Source organism: Euprymna scolopes, chromosome 1, assembly GCF_053919585.1.
Source record: "Euprymna scolopes isolate OS-2025 chromosome 1, ASM5391958v1, whole genome shotgun sequence".
NCBI classification, from domain to species: domain Eukaryota; kingdom Metazoa; phylum Mollusca; class Cephalopoda; order Sepiida; family Sepiolidae; genus Euprymna; species Euprymna scolopes.
Genome location: NC_136482.1, coordinates 189,986,625 through 190,001,172, shown reverse-complemented (window position 1 = coordinate 190,001,172; position 14,548 = coordinate 189,986,625). Strand labels below are relative to the sequence as shown.

Here is a 14,548-nt window from a genome sequence, read left to right as displayed (position 1 = left end):
GACCCCAGCACAAGCCCAAAAAACGTTTTCGTGATAGCATCAAGGAGAGTCTGGTGAGCTTTCATATTCCTGTTGACAGTTGGGAGTCCCTAGCGTATGATGGCAAGCAGTGGAGGACACTGATATACAGGGGTGCAGAACACTATGAAGGAGCCAAAATAGACCGAGAGAAGCTTAAGAGAGCATGTAGGAAATGCCAAACCTTGCCGCCCAACCATGAAGATCTCTGGATCTGTAAGGTGTGTGATCGGGCTCTGTTGTCGAAGGCAGGTTTTGTTAATCACATGAAAGCCCACGATAATACAGGTTCCGCTGCTGTTAGTCTCATACAAATCAGTGAGCGTTTTCAGTGTCATGTCTGCTTGAGGGTGTGCAAGTCGCTGGCAGGGCTAAAAAGTCTTATTCGGGCACATGGACTTTTAGTGACTGAGGGAGTGGCTCTCGTCTGACAAGACGTTGCAATCATCATATATATATATATGTATATACATACATGCATACATACATGTAATATGTATGTATATATATATACATACATACATGTATGTATGTATGTATATATATATACATACATACATACATACATACATACATGTATATATGTATATATATAAGATATATATACATGTACAGGCCATGTCATATGCTACTGGTACCATGTAACCCAGTACTACTTGCCCCATGGTCGGGTCACCGGCGACTAAATTGGTTCCTCCATCAGACTTGTTTGGTGAGGAGGGTGGCTAGTCTCCCTGAAGGATTAAAAACAAGACCTTCCAAAGGGCGAATGAACCCTTTTTCAGGGTCAACGGCCAACTAGCACCGTGTGTGTTTGTGTGTATGTATGTGTGTGCTGGGATGGAGAGGGCTCCCGTAAGCCGTGGTGAAGGCAACCTTTCTAGGAGAAGCAAATCTCTGATTTAAAAAACCATAAAGCCGGAGACCAGTGCCTGCATTAAGCTGGTCTGCAGTTTAACTTGTTGCTGGCTATCTTGCTCTTGCTTGTTGCTGGATCGCAACATTTTGAACCGAGAGAAAGACTTAGCTGTCGTACAAAGCTAAGACTCTGTAACATCATCTGTGTATAGATACTCCCTCAGGCATTTGTCTATAAAAATGGTCTTGTGGCGATGGAAGTCATTTTTGGGCTCATAGACTGTAAGTGCCTGAGGGAGTGGCACTCGTCTGACAAGACGTTGCAATCATCATGTATGTATGTATGTATATCTGCCTTAAACTTTAGACAGAGACAACAGATTTTTCACGAGATGAGTATCAGTTTAAAGTTCGACCCTTTGGACGACCAATATCGAAAAATTGGCTAAAACATTAATTCCTTCACTCTCAATTGGCCACTTTTATACAGGGAGGGGTCGCTTTTTTGTCGATATTTTCGAAATTCATCTCCTTTTTTCGATTGTCTAGCGTTAATTTAAACCTACGTCCCTTCCGGTTTGGCGATGGGCGTCACAGCAAAGACGTCAGTTTCTTTTTCACGTTCTTTGCCTCCTTCGCTGTACGGCTGCCTACTACCACTTTTTAGTTTTTGCTCAACACACACCTCCAAACACCCGGGCAACGCCGGGCAACCAGGCTAGTATATCTACAAAATGAAAAACAAACATTTCATGAAGAAATTAAAACAAAAAAAAACAAACTTCGCAAGCACCGATTGCCATGAGAGATAGCACCCTTCCTGTGAGCTCATCCATTAATCTCCTCGGCATACATTCAAAAGCAATATGCATTGGAACATATACATTTAGGACATTGACAAGACTGCTGCAAAGAAGATAAGCTTCATCAACCGTTTTAGAAAATAACTCATACAAAAGCGTATCCTATATCTTTACAAGGTCACATTTTTTTTATGAGAATCACTACTTATCAAGGCCCGAAGCTCACTCGAGGATAATGATTAATAAGAGTATGGGTGTCACCAGGATAACAACGTATCAATAGTAAGTGGTGGAAATGAGGTAGAAATAGATTATTTAAGTGAACAGTTCAACAAGAACATCTTCACATTGATCTTGAAGATGACCATATTGTAGTCAGCTGGAAAGCAGACCAGCGAATAAGAGTTCCACAGGCGGGCAGATCTAAAAAGAAGCTTTGTTCATCGAATCTGCGTTTAGATTTAAGCACAGATAGCGAGTGGGGGAAGCTGTCGATCGTCGTTATAGTTAGAAGAGTGTTTTTTTTTTTGAAAATTTGGCAAACAATAGATTGAAATCTCAGACGAGAACTTGCCATGAAAATAACGATAGAGCAGAGACAGGTTCGCAACGTCTTTTACGTGAAAAATAGATTGCAGGGAAGAAAAAAAAGGGCATTACCTACTAGGTTTCGAAACCGGTTTTTAACTTTTTCAAGGCACCGTAGGGTACTCCGAGCAGGAACGCCCAGATATAAAAACAGTACTCAATTTCCGCTCATGCATGGAGTATTGCTGCCACATCCTGGTTGGTGCATCTCCTACCAGCCCCTTCCTTTTAGACAGGGTCCCAAAAAGAATCTCAAAACTGAATGGGCCCCACATTATCGGCCAAGCTCCAATCTCTGTCCCATCGCCGCAATGTTGCATCCCTGTGCCTGTTTTGCAAGTGTTTTAATGAAATGTGTTCTGATAAACTTATAGCACTTGGCCCTCCTCGACGTAATACTCTCAACTAACTCGTATCCCACCCCTATACTGCTGAGTTCCTTAGATGCTGGAAAACTTTCTACTCTAATAGGTTTTTTTCGAACTGGTAGACTTTGGAATTTCCTTCCTGTTTCCAACTTTCCTGACTCTACTAAACTGCAGACGTTTAAATATAATATGAACAGTTTTTTTTCCAGATGTTTTTAACTTACAATCCGATTTGCTTCCCTCTTTGTCCTTCGATTGTAGGAATATTCTTTTTATATTCTTAGCCTTTCAACAAATAACGGATTTTCTTTTTAAAATAGATTCTCGATTTTATGTTTATTTCCTTTCATCCTAAATAAATTATTAAAACAAATTTCGAATCAAGATTCACTCACATATCTTCTTACTTCTTGCTAGTTTTTAAACTTCCGTCTCACTTTCTCAACTGCGTTTCGGGCCGGGATCAAAGTGTAGTATCTGCAGAACAGATACTGCACTTAAAATATTTTGTACCAGTCAATGGAGGGGAAACCCTCTATACTGGGACAATTATTATTTTTGATAACCTCTTTTTGCCTACTTTTAGGGGGGCTGGTTTTTACTTCACATTAAAAACGGTCTTGTGCCTAATTTGCTTTGGTGGGGAAGCAAATAAATACCCTATATATATATATATATATATATATATATATATATATTTATAGTCATCCACATATAGTACTGTTTCGCTATTTCACAGCTCATCAGTGCGGCTAGACAAGCAACTACCTCAAGCCAGGATCAAAACCCGATCGTCCAAACGACAGTCGGAGCTTCTAACCGTTGCGTTATACGGCTGCTGCTATGCGGGTAGTGAATTAACAATGTTTGGACATTGTGCAAAGTACCTAGGCTGAATTTGTTTACACAAAGAGCATCGCTTCATACGCTAATGGTAATTTGTATATCACACACACATACATACATATTAAAGTATTAAAGTACCCGTCGTTGCCTGGGTTCAAAAACAGCCTACAGAAAATGGACTATGATTTATGAAAGTATGATAGGTTATAAAAAGGAAGGGTTGTAAAGAGATAGCTTCGAATTTGGGGGTATCAAAACCAAAGCAAAACATGATGAAAGTAAAAATAAAATAGATAAACCCCATAATTTATTATACCATACCTGTTCACACTGAAACACTTATCACAATATTCTGTGGATCTATATTAAAAAACCTTATTAAACTTTGTGACATATTTCCATTCTATGGAGGTCAGATGCGAACGAACACCCCATAATTTTATTATACCACATTTCTTCAAACTGAATCAAAATTATCAAAGTATACTTACGCAGATAGATATGAAAAGTTTTTATTAAAGTTTGTGCCTATTTCTATTCTATGGAGGCCAGGCGCGAACGCAGACCCCACAATTTTATTATACCATTCCTATTAAAGTTAAAACATACTTATCAAAGTATTCTTATGTACATCTATATCAAAAACACTTGTAAACGTTTTTTTTTTTTTTAATTTTTCAATTTTTTATTTCAATACTTTGTGGATCAGGCGCGAACGCAGACCATACGATTTTAATGAACCACTGTTCTGCCAGATCAAACATACCCATTCCTGTGTCTCGATAATCTTCTATCATTATATGCAATCAGTTTTTTAAAATAGTCAGCCATATAGGAGCTTATTCGTGACCACACACACACACACACACACACACACACATTCAGCTATATATATAAAGTTATTTGCCTTACCGAGGGCGATTCTGTCCGATGTGGCCTCTCGATGAATCCAAAAGGACACCCAGGATAAGACAACCAGCAGGCAACAGGGAACGTAGACTTGGAGAAGGAAGAATCCCATATGACGTTTCAAGTGGAAGTTGACGCTCAACATTGAGTGAAGTGCTGAAATAGTAGTAAATAAGGTCAATATTAAAATACGGCCATTCAATTTATGCGCTTAGTGATGAAAACTCTACGTCAATGAAAATTAAGGTGACATCCGATCGACAGACATAGTCTTTTGTAATACGTCCATTTATGTATACGGAGAAAGAGTTAAACGAGTGGTCGTTGTGGAGAATTAACCAGAGATTGGAGCTCAGTCGAGCATATTATTGGTAAACAATGCTAGAGTAGAGAATGACTAGCAATGTTTCTTCTGCGGAGACTGTCTGTATAGAACGGAAGAGATCATTACATGTTAAATAGTATAATAACTAATTACCTTTTAACCATCGTCTAGAACGTTCCTTAATGTCGCCTACCCTCGAAGGGAGATAGTTTCACTGCCGTTAGCAAAGTATTAATATTAATAAACCATAATATTTATATTTATTATATAGATATCTCGAACAAAATTAACGTTTAGGCACGAAAATATTGTATAGTATAGCCTACACAAACTTTTAATCAAAATAAAAAAAACAAACTATTATTGTCTTATTATTATTACTGCACCATAAATAATATTTAATGAAAACGAAACGATTATCGTCGAATCTCGCATTCGATCTTTAATAATCAATGCAACATAAGTATTTCCAATAAAAATTCTATTAAATGTAAAGTAAATTGTAGTGATGTTTACACCTTCGTTTTTAAGTTATGTAGCGCGTGCAATCCATACAGTACTATATAGCGGCGTAATTCTTTGTCCTTGTAACGTAGTGGTTATATCAAAGAAACAGAAGACAGAAAAAAATTCGGCTCACTTTCTTTTTTAACAAAAACCTTTATATGTGGTATTTCCATCAACGCATTTTTTTCTAAATATTTAAAAAGTTAATTTCTCCTTCTCCCGCTGCGTGTGACTTTTCGTCTCGGCTGTAACGACACCAACGTATCCCGAACAGGTGCTCCTCTCGCCACGTCTCAAACCCCACTTCTCTGAACCCCACTTCTCTGAACACCATTTCTCCGGCCACGTGTGTCCTTTTACCCCTGCTGTAGCGTCACTTCGCGCAGCCGGCTTGGTCATTTGCATATCTTTATGCGACCAATGTCAGCGGTTCTGTTACATTATGACAACCACAAAATCGACCGCGCTTCCTATAAACATGTGTTGCAGTGATATTATTATTATTATTATTATTATTATTATTATTATTATTATTAGTAGTAGTAGTAGTAGTAGTAGTCGTGATGCGTATGGATACTGCCTATAACCCGCCTGTCTCTATCTGTTGCGTATAATAACCTTGATAATGCGATGACATCTCTTTTTCAAGATATATTAAAATTATCGTTACTGAAACAAAGTTCATATATACAAGGAGGAAGACAAAATGCAATTTAAACTCATTAAGCCTAAATTCCATGAGGAGAGTTTCTTTTCTAGAACTGTTTTTCTGTGGCATAAGATACCGTTGATCTGTTTCGCTGCTGACTATAACATGGTCATTTTCAAGGTCAATGTAAATAAGATTTTTTGACTTCTCCTCTTAAATAACTAAGACCTACCCAATATTCCACCATTACTGATCATCATTGAGTTGCCTCACCAACTATCTAACACTTATTAACACACATCCTTTAGTGACCTCCTGAATTTCCCCTGAATCTCCTTGTTTTCTTTAAGGTAGAAATTTCAGAAAGCTGTTTTCCGTTGTATACCTAAAACCAAAGAGAATTTCCGCGTAGAGAGTTTCTTTCCAAAAAACTCCAAATCCGTGGAACACATTACGACAGTACTGTTTCGTTACAGGCTACAACAAGGTGGTTTTAATTCAAGAAATACTTGTCGAGTTGCTCTCTTAAATAATGAAATTGTACCTATTTCATTCATCGCCTTTAATTCACTAATACTGATGAGGCATCGCTTATCAAGGCCAAAAGAAACTCGAGAATAAAGGGGCATGATCGCCCTTTACACTCGAGTTGCTTTTGGCCTTAATAAGCGATGCCCCATGAATTCTAACTGCCACCACAAATCTAGATGATGCCTGGCTATCTTTCCAATTTTCAACTAGCTAAGCAAACCACCTAGAATATACAGTCCTGCCATGTGACGAAAATTAACCAATCATACGCCGTCCCGTAACGAAGCGACACGTCACTTGTAGCCAACAAGTTTTATTACCTTCCAGACACCTTTACACTGTCAACATAATTTATTACAATAGAAATGTTTTTATGGCGGAAATTAACATTGCATACCCACGCGCATACTGAGGCACACAGCTATTTCAATAGAAAGCTTAATAAATAACATCAGGTTTTCTCTTAAAGTTCAAATGTCTTTGTTTTGAACAAATGAATGTTGCAGTATTACCAATCTGACAAAGGAAATGAATGACCATTGTGTTGCTCACAACTCTCTCATAAAACAACCGACAATCATCTATTTTGGCCTTCAGTCTGATCTACAAATCCTTTTGGGAGCAACAAGCTAATATTATTCATACCAAAATGAAAATTACTCTTGAAACAAAATCGCGTCGCGCAAATTGAAATTTAATCCTTTTTGAAAGACACGCGAGATTTGTACAGATATTTATGACATTCTGATTTAATTTTTAAAAGAGCCACCCTTTTTGTTACCAAAAACAAGCAAACAAAAAAACATAAACAAAAAAATAAAACAAAAAAACCGTCCTCTGCGAAAATGACCATTCGGCTTTATTAATAAATTTGGTTATCTCGCTAGCCAGTTGCTCCGAGCATCACCAGGGAATATTGATTATTGTTGAAGTTTGTCGGAAGTGGTTAATGTTTTCTTAGATCTCAGATTTAATAATTTTGGGTTGTTAATGTTATATATAATAATGTTAATGTTATATATAGTAAACATATTCTGAATAGTATTTGACGATATTGTTATTTAAATCATTTACATCTTTCGGACAGTTGTTTTCATGTTGCTGCCATTTTCTCAACGTTTCCGTCGTTGCATTCTCCGAGCTACTGCCAAAGCCGGTATTTTCGAACTGAAATATTTTTTATTTAATCCAATTGCTAGGATTATGCTTATGTTATGGCTTACACAAAGAAAACAGAACAACGGAATAAAGTTTAAACAATGCATTACTGGAACAACAACGTAAAAAGGTTACAACTGAAAAGAGTAGTAAACGTCACCGAGCAAGCGAGGGTCGCTCTGGTGTTTAATCCACACCTGGCATCAAAAAGTCTATGGTTTATATAATGGATAGAGCAGTCCATTTGGAGGGTGATTCCCCCACAACACCCCCCTCCCAAGCTGATTTCCGCGAAAAATCAGTATTTCTTCCTTTTGGGGCAGACCACTAAGGAGTCTGTGTGCTTCCTTTTTCTGCCGGAGCGTCTCGGTTCTGACATCCCTTTCAAGGGTCTATTTCAAAACAGTCATACACAGTTTCAATCGCCTCACTGCCGTCCTGCGGTAGTTCTTCTTGATCCTCGTAGAAGCGTTTCCTGATTTGGTTCAAGTGTCTCTTATGTTGGAACTTTGGGCCCTGAATGATGTATGTAACATGGCCGATTCTTCATAAGATCGTGTCCTGTTCCCAAAAAGAAACGTTATTTCTAAAATGTCTAAAATACACGTTATCTCCGCTGTTAAACCGTTTCGTTGGCATTGTAGAGTTTCTGTTGCGTACTATGTGTTTGGGTAGCAATTTATCAAATATGGATTTTATTTTCCGCCCAAACATGATTTCTGCTGGGGATCCCGCATCTCGTTTTTTTCTCGGATTTCTCGTGATTCTGTAAACCTGCAGAAATTGCTGAAGGACCTTTTCTGTCGGTGTACAGGACGCCTTTTTTAATGCCCTTTTAAGCGTATCGACGAAGCGTTCGGTCTGGCCGTTGCTTCTGGCGTGGGACTGGGGTGTCGTAATATGCTTGACTTGATACGTCTCGCAGAATTCTCTGAACTCTGTCGAGGTGAACTGTGTAGCGTTGTCGCTAACCAAACAGTCTACAACCCCAAACCGAGCAAACAATTCCAATAAAAAAATTTTCGTTGTTGCCGTGGTCGGGTTTTCGCATCTTAGTACCTCTGGGCATTTAGAGTAAGACTCAACTACTATCAGGTAGTAAAAATCCTCCACAGGTCCTGCATAATCGATGTGGATCCTCGACCATGGTTGTTCAGCCTTAGGCCAAGGTTTTTATGTTATCGATGGTGCTTTTGCAGCCAAAGCACAGCCTTGCATCTGTTCAGAATGTCGTTAATATTTTGGTCCATAGCTGGCCAATAAACAAAACTTTTCATTAGGCTTTCCATTCTGTTTATACCTGGATGCCCCATGTGAAAATCCCTGAGAATTCTTTTTTGAAGGGTTTGGGGGATGACAACCCTTTCACCGTATAACAGTATTTCGTCGCAACCAGAAAAAATGTCTGAACTGGTGTCACCCAGTGCTAATTTCTACTTCGTGGTTTGAATGAAATTGTCATTTAGGGATTCTGACTTAATTTCCTGAAGTGTAACGAGCAGTTCGCGGATAATATTGTTTATCATGGTTTTTACATCACTATTAATACGTAGTGCCGCGATTACTGAATCTTCAAGAGGTTCCATTTTGGCAAGAATCAGTCTCGGTAGACCGTCTGCATGGGCTAGTTGTTTTGAGGGGAGAAATTGAATTGTAAAATTATAGTTCAACAGAATAGTTCCCCATGTTAATAGTCAGTTCGCAGTAAATGTTGGAAGTCCAAAAATGGATAACAACGGCTTATGGTTGGTTTGTAGAAAAATGTCATCCGTACAAGAACCAGTGGAATTTTTAAACTGCAAATATGATTCCAATCCCCCTTTCTCGATCTGAGAATAATTCTTTTCCACTGGCAAGAGAGTCCGTGATGCGAAAGCAATAAGCTGTTTCAAGCCATCTGGCATTCGATGTAGCATGCACGCTCCGACGCCATATTGACTAGCGTCGCTAGCTAATGTTATGTCCAACTGCGGGTTGAAATGCGCTAGGAATAGTTTTAAAGTCAGGATTTTTTTTATTTCTTGGAATGATGTCTGGCAATCTGCTATCCACTCCCAAGCCTTATCCTTTTTCAGCAATTCATTAAGTGGTGCGCGCAATTCGTGCATATTTAGGATGAACCCCTGGTAATAATTTGCCAAACCTAAAAAACTCTGCAAGTGAGTTATGTTTACTGGTGCCGGCATTTCTTTAATAGCGGTCGCCCTATCTGGGTCTGGGCGTCTGCCATCTTTATCGATTATTTGACCCAGGTATTTAATTGTTTGTAAAAAGAACTCGCATTTATCTGCTTTGATCTTAAATTCAAAATCTTGTATTCGATTGAATACTTGTCTATGTTTTTCATGTTCCTCCCTGCTTTTGCTTGCTATGATAATTTCATCAAGATATGCGATTGAGGTGTCCAAGCCGGACGGCATAGTATCAATTACTTGCTGGAATATTGCGGGTGCAACCTTGACACTAAACGCGAGTCTTTCGTATCTGTACAAACCACGATGAGTGTTAATACAGAGGAGGTAAGCGCTTTTGTCGTTTACCGGAATCTGTAGGTAAGCGTTACTTAGATCGATCTTAGAAAAAAACTTGCCGTCATTTAATTTCGTGAACACATTTTCTGGACTAGGTAATGGATAGTGAAAATCTTCTAAGGACCCGTTAAGTCCGGTCGCGGAGTCGGCGCAAGCGCGAATTTCCCCGGACCTTTTCTTTACGTAAACTGCCGGAGCAGCACACTCACTATATTCAATTTTAGCCAGCATACCGATGTTTCTAATCTGTCTAGTTTCTGATTTATTTTGTTCAGGAAAGTGAACGGGACATTACGTTTCTTTTTAAATACCGGTTGTGTGCCATGTTTCAACTTAAAATCTGCGGCCATTTTTGTACATCTCTCCAGTCCAGGAGAAAATACGTTTGTGAATTCTTTTTTTTAAACAAGTTATGCTTCTCCGTTTCTGCTGGGCGGGTATCTATTTTCTTGCATAATGTGGATATAGGAAGATTCCAGAGACGAAACTCCTCCATGCTGTCAGAACCGAACAGGTTCTCACTATCTTTTAGCACATACAATCTTAGCGTTTTTGTTTTCCCCCGTAAAGTGACGTTTGTAATTAATTCACCTTCAAAATTAATTTTTGTACCATTAATGGCCGTCGCCGTTCTGTTAGTTTTAAACATAGTCGGCTTTCGTAATATTTTCCACGTTTTGAGATTTATTATTGAAAGATCCGAGCCACTGTCTAATTGGAATTTAATAGCCTAGCCGAAAATGTTAACCGTTACATATTTACGTAGATTTTCATCTACGACGTCCTTAGTTCTGGTTTGACGTACACGGCTTCTATTCTGAGTTTTCCTACAGTGCGAACTTTTATGACCGATCTTATTGCATAAATGGCATCTTTTTGTTAAAAATGGGCAATCCCTTACCCAATGCATTTCACCACATCTGAAAGAAGCGCTCGGTGCTTTTAGTTTTTCTGAGTTTCGGTGGTTAGTGTCTGTGTGCCATTTCAACGGTTTTTTCTTAGTTACATTTTTATATTCGCAAAGCCTGCTTCGATATTTCTTGCATATTTTTTATAATTTCTACTTTTTGACAATCCTCAGTCAATTTTTGAAGTGTTAAGTTCGGTTCATTTTCTAATTTTGTAAGGACTCTGCGCCTGATTTCCGCATCTTTTCCCGAGGTTAACCCTTGCGCAAGCACAATACATTTAAAATTGTCTGCTGTTAGTTCAGACAACTTAAAGTCACTACAGCTGCGTAGGTGGCAAAATCGTCATTATCGTCTTTTACCACATTCAAACATCTCCAACGCTTATGTTTTCGACGAGAAAAGTTCTGTTAAAAAATTACCGTCTCATAGAATAATAAATCTGCTGTTTTCCGAGGCAAGATGTAATCCACGAATTTATCATGCTCAGCCGTTTCCAATTTTCGTAGTAGAAGTCTGGTTTTCTTTTGATCAGACCAATTGCTGCAGCCAATATTAAAAAGAAAAATTCATATAACCGAAAATACGCTGCGAATGATTTTTCCTCTTCCTCGTATTTAAAATTGATTATCGTGGTCCATATTGTATTCTGAGAAAATGCTGAATTGCTTTCCGCGTTCGCATTATTCTTAACAATTTCTGTAAACAATCCCTCTGTTCGTAATTGACGTTCGGCTAACTGTTTTTGAACTTCCTTTTGCTGTTCCTCGGTTAGTATTTGACATTTCGCTGTTTTTGCAATTTCTTTTACTGTTCCTCGAATCGTGCCTGACGCTTTGCGGCATCGATATGCAACTTGGTCAAATGTTCCAACGCTACTTTCAATTCGTCCATTTTGCTTTGTCAGCATTAGCAATTTCAAAACGTTCGCTGAATTTTACAAAACCGTTCTATTCTTTCTTATTTCTTTCTCCAGACAATAAAACGAATAGAAAAAAAACATAAATATATAAAAAGTTCATTGTCTAAAGAAAAAAATAAGTGTATATTTTTCTCCAAAGAAAAAAAAATAACGCCCGATTTTAGCAGCGAAAACCACAAGTGACGAATTCTTTTTCCAAAAGTATAAAAATTTACCTTTCTAAGTCGCGACGAACCTTTTTCTTTTTGCAAAAGTACAGCGCTATCTTTGAAAGTCGTGACGAACATTTTTCTTTTCAACTCTTTTTTTCCGTAATGATCTGCGTTTTGTTTTTAGTTACCGTGAATCTTTCAGTTGCAAGTGTTATGTTAGACACTTCCTTAGGCTTTATAACATTTGAATCCGACGTCGTTAGTATTTTTAGAATACTATTTCAACGCGAGCATTTTTTTTTTTGCAATGTCGTTACTGGTTTCGATTTTAGTATGCTCCTTGAATCCAATGTCGCCAGTGTTTAGTTTTTTAGAACACTGTTTTTAAATGTGAGTACGTTCTTCTTATTCTATGTTGCCAGTGTTATGGTTTGCAATAAGCCCCAAAGAAAACAGAACAACAGAATAGAGTTTAAACAATGTATTACTGGAACAACAACGTAAAAAGGTTACAACTGAAAAGAGTAGTAAACGTCACCGAGCAAGCGAGGGTCGGTCTGGTGTTAATATTTATTTGCATAAATATACACAAAATGTGGCACAAGGCCAAAAATAGGGGGGGGTTAATGTGGACCTATCTAACATAAAGTTAACTTAACTAGACTCTTTCACCAGAATACCAGAATCACTCTATGGGAATCCTAATTATAACCCGAAAAATGATATATACATGATGTGGGGGGGGGGCTAAAAATTTTATATACAACAAGCATGAAATATTTACAATGAAAAAACAGTAGTTAGTAAAAGAGCCCCCCCCACTACTAAATTGTGGCAGATAGAAAGCTTTGTCAGTCGAAAAGACGCAGGTCCACACGAAAACTGACTTTATTGAATAAACACCACAAAGACGACCTGCATCACTGACAAAGCAGTCCATCCGTCACCTAATTAGGGTCGGGAATGGGGGTTATCGAACCTAAGGTGGAAAAAAAAAAAAAAAGGGGGGGGGACAAGGGCAAACTAAAAGAGGGACTGGGACGATGAACACATACATACTCTAGCTAAGTTAAAAAATCAAACAATAAAGCCTAACTAACCCATACTAAACTAATCGGTCCGATACTGATGTCTTGTTAGTTCAGGATACCCAAAATCCTTTTTGACCTAAATCAAATCAGAAACGAATTCAAGGCCAGCTCCAGTCACTCTACACAGTCGCGAAGCTTTCACCCACCTTTCGTTGAAATTTACAGGAGTGAGTTTCACCTTCTCCAGCTTAATTCGCATTTTCAACCGATGCTTGAACATGAGAACAAGCTGGGGAGCAGTGAAGGTCTCATCTCCGTAAACCTCCTTCTGTCGTGTCGACCAAATCACGCCTCTCATAACAGCTAGCAAACACAGAAAAACATAACGTTCCTCTTTCTTCATACTCGGCGCCCAATTGCAGCACGGGGAAACCGCATCCAGCACACAAAAAAACGCCCGTTCAGTATGCGAACCGTGAAGCTCTCAACTAACTCACATAACGGTCGAACGATAGCGCAGCGGAAGAAAGCATGGCTTAGGTCTTCCTCCCATTCTCCGCATCGGACACAACTAGGTGTCATTGTAAAACCCGCTATGAAAAGTTTTTTGTGAACCCAGAGGGCATCTCGGATTACCAGCCAGGTGAGCGATGCCTCGTAGTTATCGAAACAGCTCAGCCCGGGCGCCCAAGGCCACAACGAGCGACGCTCCTCATTCGTGAAACCGAACTCCTCAATCTTTTCGTCTCGGACAGATCCCCTCACTAAAACCCTATATAGCGCTTTGCGAGACAACAGCCGGGTGTCAGAGAGGCTTTCATTCACCCGTTGAAGGAACTTCAACGCCTGTCGACACTCGCGATAGAAATGGCATTCGTTTCGGGGCCTCCTGCGTGCCTCCCCCTCAGCCGAATGCACATTCTCCAAAGCCGGAAAGGCTTTCTTAGTGTCTTCCATCCAGAAGACACCGTTCCCTAAGTCAGGTGTACACATTCGGTCTAGGTATATCAGCCTTAGAGTGTGTCTACGTATTTTGATATTCGGCATACCCAGACCGCCTTCAGACGGATGCAGGCAACAGATCTCCCGAGCAACCATGGCTTGCTTTCCGCGCCATAAGAACGCGAAAAGAGCACGCACTAGTTCAAGTAGTGAGGACTTCGGGAGTGGAAGCACTGATAGACGGTATAGGATCATGGGGTAGATATGAGTATTGCATACCTCCGCCCGACCCTTTAAAGTTAGATTTCTCAAAGACCACAAATGAGCTGTGGTCTTGACCGCTTTCAACACTTCCGACCAATTTTTCTCCAGCTGGAGGTCGGGGCCAAACCAGACGCCGAGTAGCTTGCAGGGCCCATCAGTCCAGCCAAAGGGTCCCTGAAGGGGCGTTCCCCTCCAGGCACCAACACGTAAGCCAATAGACTTAACGTGGTTGATTATG

General features: G+C 39.4%; 1 protein-coding gene across 1 annotated transcript in view; it reads right to left on the bottom strand.

Moving 5' to 3' along the window:
* The window catches only part of LOC145278280 (gamma-aminobutyric acid receptor alpha-like), a 1,175,437-nt gene that overhangs the window by 26,321 nt on the left and 1,134,568 nt on the right, over positions 1–14,548 (bottom strand). Inside the window, exon 8 of the mRNA XM_080130575.1 lies at positions 4,394–4,546. Within this exon, the coding sequence (XP_079986701.1) occupies positions 4,394–4,546 (153 nt within the window). The remainder of the gene's footprint in view (positions 1–4,393; positions 4,547–14,548) is intronic.